This window comes from Octopus bimaculoides, chromosome 28, assembly GCF_001194135.2.
Source record: "Octopus bimaculoides isolate UCB-OBI-ISO-001 chromosome 28, ASM119413v2, whole genome shotgun sequence".
NCBI classification, from domain to species: domain Eukaryota; kingdom Metazoa; phylum Mollusca; class Cephalopoda; order Octopoda; family Octopodidae; genus Octopus; species Octopus bimaculoides.
Genome location: NC_069008.1, coordinates 10,365,858 through 10,374,815, shown reverse-complemented (window position 1 = coordinate 10,374,815; position 8,958 = coordinate 10,365,858). Strand labels below are relative to the sequence as shown.

Sequence of the window (8,958 nt, the reverse complement as noted above, 5' to 3'; positions counted from 1 at the left end):
TATATATATATATATATATATATATTCACAGACACACACATAAATAAGTACTAAGCTTAGAAAAATAAGTACTGAGGTCACTGCATTCAACTAAAATTCTTCAAGGTGGTGTGCTAGCATGGCCATAGTCTAAATAACTAAAGCAAGTAAAAGACAAAAGATAAGTGTAACAAAAGTCTCTTTTTTTTTGTGTGTGTGTGTGTTTGAGCATAATTTATTTTGTTAGAGTAGTAGGAAATGTGTTAATGCAATATGTTGTGGTGGACTTCCCCAGATGATAAGTGAGCTGGTCCACAACTAATAAATAATGGACTGACACAATCAGTAAAGTCAATCAGTGAAGGTACGCTGTTTGGACTAGTCCCGCAGAGATGACGAAATACATTATCATAATGGGACATGTCACAATACAATTAATAAAGACAGTAAGATGAAACAGTGGAGCTTATTTGAAAGGAGGATAATTTTGTGTGGAAGAAAAAGAATAGTAATGAAAATACAAAAAACATGGTTGTGTTGAAAAAAAAATCTCAAAATGGGTAGGTGTTGTGGCAGACTCTTCCATGTGAGAAATGGGCTGGTCCACTACTAATAAATAGTGGACTGATACAGTCAGTAAGGTCAATCGGCGAAGGTAAGCCATTTGGACCAGTCCCGCAGAGATGATGAAATACATTATCATAATGGGACATGTCACAATACAATTAATAAAAACAGTAAGATGAAACAGTGTAATATGACATGCAAGGAAAATGTCTGCTTGAAATTTAACACTTGGGCTGGTTTTTACATATTCTGTAAATATTCAAGTGTTGTGTCATGTCTTCTTCAACTATCTTCGATTGAATATGTAGATATGAGAACAGCTGTATGAGGGGATACTGAAAAGTTCCTGGTTTTAAGGGTATCGTGAAAGGCATGGTAGGAGGCCCAACTTCTTTTACAAGGCTTAGAAAAACTTAAGGATCACTGCAATAAGTGTATGAATCTGAGAGGGGAATATGTTGAATAAAATCATATTTAACTGATCCTATTGTATAAAGAGTGTAATTCAAACTTAACCCAAGACATTCTGATTGATGAGAATGTCATACTGGCTCAGATGTCTGTGAAATTGGTGCTTAAATTGACTGTATTTATAGGCTTTGCTCATGGAATGTTCCAGACAAGCAACCAAACTATCACATAAACAGCAGCCATTCATCTTGCTTGCACAAATTATGACTGAATGGTGGTCCAAGATTCATATGTGGAAACCATGGGACAAAATCCAATGCTATATCTGTAATAGCATTACTGCGAGGACTTTCAAAGGCATGAAAGAAATGAAGCCAGCATGGTCCACTGAATGGGTAATGTCAGTGTGCACACACAGCAGAGTGTTAATGATTTAAGAGGAAAACTAGGTATAAGAGGCATTAGATGTGTGCAAGAAGACTGCACTGGTTTGATCATGTGATGCATATGTATGAGGACAGCTACATAAAGAAGTGTTGAGCTCTAACCTGTGGAAGAGGTAGACCCAGGAAGACATAGGATGAAGTGGTGAGAAAGGATCTTTGTATGCTGGGCTTCACTGAGGAAATGACAAGGAACCAGAAATTGTGATTTGCTGTACTTGAGAAGATATGTCAAGCTAATGTAATTTCACTGTCATCCATACATACAGGCATGTCCTTTGCAGGTGCTGGTACCACACAAAATGCACTCATGCTGGTTCTGTGTAAATGCTCCCATTACCAGTGGTATGTAAAAAAAAAAACACCCAGCACACTCTGTAAAGTGGTTAGCATTAGGAAGGGCATCCAGCAGTAGAAACCATGCCACAACAGACAATTGGAGTCTGGACAGCTCTCCCAGCTTTTGTCAAACCATCCAACCCATGCCAGCATGGAAAACGGGCATTAAGCAATGATAATGATGATAATGTTCCTTCACATCTTCACATATCCTAATTTGAAACACAATCAACTTATAGATGTCTGAGGGAGTCAGTGAACAGTTAATGTTGTTGTAAATGCCACATACATTGCACGTATTGCATAACTCTATATCTGGTATAGAATAAACTACTTTCATTAACATTTGTAACGTTGATTTGACTTCTCTTTTCCTAAGTTAAATGAATTATATATAGAGAGTATACATGCAGTGTTCATCAGCTGACATAATTTAATAGGTATGAAGTATGAGTGCTGAGTTTTGTTAATCACTACAGCTAAAGCTGCAACTGGAAAATGTGGTGTTGAGACTGCCTATCAAAGTGATTTCTCCTTGAGTAGGTGGTTATAGATTAAAATAATAACTGAAAAAGGAAACATTTAGCATCACTCATAAACACTTAATTTAGATGTAGAATATAAATATCTGTTTATATTCTATTTATATTAAATATTTTCAAGTGATATCAAATGTTTTGCATAGTCTGTTTTGGCTTGGTTTCTATAGCTGGATGCCTTCCTAATGCCAACCACTCCACAGAGTGTACTGGGTGCTTTTTACGTAACACCAGCACCCTCACCAAATCTCTTTACACGGTACCTTGGTTTTAGGATCTCAATTCTGTTGTGGTGGGCAGGTCTTCTCGAGTACACACACAAACACACATATATGTAAGTGTGTGTGTGTATCTTTGTGTTTGTTCCAACACCACTTAACAACCAGCATTTGTTTGTTTATGTCCCAATAACTAACCAGTTTGGTAAATGAGTTTGACAGAATAAGTTCTAGATTTATAAAAGGTAAGTACCAGGTCTGATTCATTCAATTAGACTCTTTGAAGCAGTGCATCATGACTGAAGCAGGTAAAAGAATAAAACAACATTTGAAGTAAAGAATGAACAAAACTAAGAAGACGGAGCTCTAAATGAAATCCAAGTAAATGAAAATTTGTTTAAAATTCCAGATTTTAAGTCCAAAGAAGGAAATTAGTCTTACTGCTTCTGTTGACACTGAGGGGACATACCAAATTGTGGTGCGACGATTGAAGAAGGAACTCCTGCAAGAAAACTTTTTGATGGAAGGAACCTTTGACACAGCCACTTGTAGCTTCAATATGAAACTGATGCATGACCCAGGTAAGGTGTGTGTGTATGAGTGCATACATATGTGTATGTCCATATATGTGAGTGTGTGTGTATGAGCGTGTGTGTGTGTAGGAGTGTGTGTATATGCATATGTGTGTGTGTGCATAAGTGCATTGTTGTATGCATGTGTGCACATGGGTGTGTGTGTTTAGTTTTGTTATCTTCAACTATAATATTATTGTCTTTCACCGGGGTTGGTTTTGCTTTTCATCCTTTCGGGCATGATAAAATAAGGACCACTTGAATAAGGGGGGAGAACATGTTATTGACTTACCCCCTCCCACCAAAATCCTGGCCTTGTGCCAAAATTTGAAACCAGTATTACTATCACTATTGCTGCTGTGAATTCTGCTGTTGCTGCTACTGCTACTTCTATTACTGCTACTACTACTACTCCCACTACTACTATTACTGGCTTCTGTTCGTAACTGATTGGAAGTGTTATCACATGCATGTTTTGTCTTGGCATAAAAAATGGGCAACAGCAAATATTCTGCTCAACACCAGAGGTTTGTTTGTCAGTTGCTTGACCTTAACCAGTTGAGCATGTCCCTTAGGGGCTGACGATATGTGCATTTCTGATCATGAGCAGAAGTAGTTGGGGAGCATCATAGCTATGTGCTGAGAGGAACTCTTTGGGGTTTGAATAATTCATCTCTGAAAGCAAAGGTTTTTTTGGTCATCATCCTTAAACAAACCTTATTCAGGGACCTTTTCAGTGGGATGGGCTACTCAACCTGAAAAAATTTTAACCAGACCTCACCTGCAAGGTCATGTGCTGTTTATCTTGATATAAGATCACCATGTCACGCACACATAGTTGTGATGCATGTGCCTGGTGTACCCTTATCAGACAGGTAGACATAATTAGGTTTCATATATGTGTACCCCAGTATCACTTTGATGACATCCATTGCTTTCTTACTCAATAAGGAAAATAAACAATAATATAAATATGCTAATACCTACGTACATATGTACCTGTGGTATGTGTCACACTTGAAAGGAAAAGGTAAAAAGAGAGAAATAAAACTTAAGCAGAGGAAGTATACTTGAAGTGAGAAGCAAAGTGGCAAAGAGGGAGAGTAAGAGGGAGTGAGAGAGAAGAGATTGATATCACTGAGAGGTAAGAGAAATATAACATGTTAAACACAGGAGGATGATTAGAGGAAAAGAGACATAGAGGAGGGGGAGAGAGAAAGAGATTTAGTGAGATAGATTGAGTGACAGAAAGGAGTGGATAGAGAATAACAGTGAAAGAGAATGAAACCGTTCTCAAAGAGAGAATGCTGGAGAAAACTTCGTTTTGGATGATATATGATGATAAAGCTGTTTAAAATAGGGAAATCGCAAAAAGAAATGTTGCCTATCTATCTGCCTATCTATCTGCCTATCTATCTATCTATCTATTTATCTATCTATCTATCTATCTGTCTGTCTGTCTGTCTGTCTGTCTGTCTCTCTAACACACTCTCTCCCTCTGACTGTCTCTCTCTCTCAGCAAATAGCTGTGGATATTACTGTTACTTTTCTACAGTTGAAGGGAGAGGTAGAAAGAAAAGGAGAAATAAAAAGTGTTAAGCAGAGGAGGTATAGTTGAAGTGAGTGGCAAAGTGAGAGCGAAAGAGAGAGAGTGAGCAGTGACTGAAAGGAAGGTGGTATTCATTTTAATTTTTAAAATGTTTATTAGTATTTTTAGTGTAGAAAGATACATAACCACATCAAATATCAGATGTTACTTTTACTTTCCTGCAATATAATTAACTACCATATTCTATATACTGGGTCTTCAGCCAATATTGGATATTTTACTTTTCTACACTGTAATTAGATGTTTCTTTTAAAGATGCTTGCATTTTTTTGTATTTCGTAGAATTTCCCAGGGTCCTGCTTATATGTATAAGCTAGTAAACACACCTGTCATTTGGTCATTTGGTTCAGTCAGCTGTGAGATCCTCCCAGGAATTGGTATTGATACCAAGTGCCTTTATATCCCTCCTGCACACGTCCCTGTACCTCAGCTTCAGGCGGCCAAAGTTTCTCTGCCCTGTGACAAGCTCTCTGTAAAGAACATGGAAGACCCTACATACAAAATAACTATGTACATACAACGAATTAGAGAAAAACCTGTGTAAACTACCGTTTTTCCTGGTTTGTCCATTTATGCAGGAGCTCTGAGCAAAATGTTATAGTGCATGACCATCTTTGCCACATAAGTAATGAGTGTGTAAAGTTTAGTGAAAATCGGTTGAGAATTGTGGAAATGTATGCATTAGTCATTATACACACACATAGAGCTAGGCATTTCTAAACATCTAGAAATGAATGAGAGGGAACAACTACCAAAGTTTCAGAATAATTGCACAATCAAAATATATGACCATGCCCTGAAGCAGCTCTTCTTTGAAACTGAGACAGATTTAACCACATTAAACCATCTTTTATACTCAGCAGCTATTTTATACTCAGCAGCTATTTTATACTCAGCAGCTATTTTATACTCAGCAGCTATTTTATACTCAGCAGCTATTGCTGCCACAAAGAAAATAGGTGTCAAGTTAAAGAAAAAGGCTCACAAAAAAGCACACGAACACTGATGGTGGAAAGAGTGCATACATAAGGGGATCAAGAGTTTCCAACAGGAATTATTGATCGAAGACGAATTCTCCAAAATAAATAATGTAAAGATGAGAATGGCTAGAAAGATCAAACAAAAATATAACCTGATAAACGTGAATGAAGTACTGAGTGCAAAAGAGATAGTTAAGCAAAAAATGCAGGTTAAGGCCTAATGCTTACAGAGGTATGGAAAGAGAAACAGTTTTCACAGGCAAAGTAAGATATTTGAAACTGATGCTAAGAAATTCTACAGAGAATTCAGGAAACCTGGGTCTACCTCTACCACAGGTTCCCTTCACAATTAGAGACCGGCACTTCTTTATACAGCTGTTGTTGTCCATATCCGTGCAGTCGTCTCTCTTGCACACTACATCTGATACTTCTTATGCCTAACTTTTCTCTCAAGATGTTTACACTCTGTCAAACATGCACACTGACATTGCACATCCAGCAAAACATACTGGCTTCATTTCTTTCAAGCCTCCATATATCCTTGGCTGTCAAAGCCCATGTTTCACTGCTATATAGCATAGCTGTTTGCACACATGTATTATACAATCTGCCTTCCACTCTGAGAGAGAGAGGCCCTTTGTTGCCAGCAGAGGTAGGAGTTCTCTGAACTTTGCCCAGCCTAATCTTATTCTCACAGCTATGCTCTCAGAGCATCCCCCTCCACTACTAACTTGGTCACCTAGATAATGGGAGCTATCAACTACCTCTAGCTTGTCCCCCTGGCAGTTGATGGAGTCTATTTTCTGTACATTTTCAGCATTTATTGTACCTGTGCATCTTCCAGATACAAATGCTAATTTCCCCGTTAACCTTCCTCTGATATTGTTGCACCTTTTATGTGTCCAAAGCTTACACCAGGTGCATCTTATGGAGTTTCTACCTATGCCTTTCCTACAGATCAAGCAGGACCATCTGCCCGAAGAGATTTGTGATTTATCTGCATTCTTACTTACTAAGACTTTGGTTATTGCCAGGTTAACTCTTAGGCTCTTTGATTCTAGATCTTGCTTCCATATCTGGAACTTCTTCTTTAGTTCTGGTAGTGATTCAGCTATAAGAGCAAGGTCATCAGCATAGGGGCAGCTCATCTTAAATTCCTCTGTTATTGCCTGGAGGACTATGATGAACAAGAGGGGCTGAGCACCAATCCTTGGTGGACCCCTACTTGTACCCTGAATTCTTTGCTGTACTCATTGCCAATGCTCACCTTACTGGTAGCATCCCTGTACAGGGCTTGTATGTCTATCCCTAGTTTCTGCATTGACCACCAGATAAGGAATCAGGAGACCCTGTCAATAAAGGCCAAGTACAGAGGTTTATCTTGGTTAGGTATTTCTCCTGCAACTGTCTTAGCAGGAATTTAGCATCAGTGGTTCTTCTGCCTAGCACAAAACCAAACTGCATCTCATCTAGGCTTACTCTTTCCCTAATTAGTTCGGCTATGACTTTCTCTGTAACTTTCATCCCCTGATCCAACAATTTGATACTTCTGTAATTTTTTCTATCTAAGACATCACCTTTACCCTTGTAGCTATTGACTACGGTGCTGCTACACCAGTTATTGGGTATGATTCCTTCATGAACCACCTGATTTACAATATGGGTGACTAGACAATAACCCACACCGCCATATATTTTAAACATCTTAGCGGTGATTCTTGATGGGCTGAAGGCTTTCCTTGTCTTCATATCTTTTATTTGTTTATTTACCAAGGTACTGTCAATTCAGGTAGCTGGTCCCTCAATTGAGTCAACCTTTGGCAGATTCTCCTCCTCCCATTCATTCTCCACATTCAGCAGTCTTTTATAAGTGCATCTCCAAGCCTCTTTCTTTGCAAAATCATCAAATTCAAGTGCACCATCATCCATGCAGATACATTTCTTCCCTATGACATCATGATTTTCTCTCACACAGTCTTGCAATCCAAAACACTTCAGTTCTCTGCTCCTCACATCACTGAACATTGGCAAACTTCTTTTCTGCTTCTTCCTTGGCTAGATATACCTGTCTCCTAGCTTCTCTCTTGGTTATCTGATACAGTTCCCTGCTACCCCCACTCTTTCACTCATTTCAGGCCCATTTCTTTGCTCTAATGGCTCTGTTTACCACATCATTCTACCACCATGTTACTCTAGTTCTGGCTGGGACTTTGCACCACTCACAGATTTGGTCTGTGACTAAACATTTCGTCCATCATGCTAACAATTCGACCAGCTTGCTGCCTTAATAATAATAATAATAACAGTCTCAAATTTTAGTACTATTATCAATCCTTGAAGGATTAAAGTTAAAGTCAACCTCAGTGGAATTTGAACTCAGAGCATAAAGACAGACAAAATGCTGCTAAGCATTTTACCCGGTTTGCTTCCAACTCTGTTACTACAGTGTTGCATAATTAAACCACAAGACTCTCAGTAACCAAGATGGAAAATCAAATGAATTGATTTTGGCTTTCATGTGTCCTTTTTCTAACCAAATTCTCAATGAAGTACATAACCTATTATATTTCCTCAAATGCAATGGAATATTATGCAATCCCCTCATGTATATGTGTGCATATGTATGTATGTATGTGTTTATGTGAATACACTGTAATACAATATGATTTCAAACATAATGTGTTTTCATCATCATCATCATCATCATCGTTTAACGTCCGCTTTCCATGCTAGCATAGGTTGAACGATTTGACTGAGGACTGGTGGACCGGATGGCTACACCAGACTCCAATCTGATTTGGCAGAGTTTCTACAGCTGGATGCCCTTCCTAACGCCAACCACTCCGAGAGTGTAGTGGGTGCTTTTACATGCCACCGGCACGAAGGCCAGACAGAAGATACTGGCAACGGCCATGCTCGAAATGGTGTATTTTACGTGCCACCTGCACAGGAGCCAGTCCAGTGGTACTGGCAACGAACTCGCTCGAATGTCTTTTCACGTGCCACTGGCACAAGTGCCAGGAGGGCGATAATCAATACTATATTATGTATTTTTAGGTTCATTATAATAATATGCAGTTCTACAGCATAGCCACAATCTAATAACAGAAACAAGTAAAAGATAAGGATTCGTTAAGTAAACTGGTGTTTGGAACTGTCACATAACTTAAAGGATCTTATATAAATCTCTGACGGAGCTGGGCTCTCTTTTAGCCAGGGTTGACCAGTCATCTGCATTCCTATGTGTCAAAGATGTGGGGTTTTTTTTGTGTGTGTAACACAAGCAGTGGCCCATGAATGC

At 38.7% G+C, this 8,958-nt stretch overlaps 1 protein-coding gene across 4 annotated transcripts in view; it reads left to right on the top strand.

Moving 5' to 3' along the window:
* The window catches only part of LOC106873345 (uncharacterized), a 253,626-nt gene that overhangs the window by 193,755 nt on the left and 50,913 nt on the right, over window positions 1–8,958 (top strand). For all 4 annotated transcript variants that reach the window (XM_052977316.1, XM_014920673.2, XM_052977317.1 and 1 more), the window contains one exon: window positions 2,906–3,077. In XM_052977316.1, coding sequence (XP_052833276.1) covers window positions 2,906–3,077 — 172 coding nt within the window. The remainder of the gene's footprint in view (window positions 1–2,905; window positions 3,078–8,958) is intronic.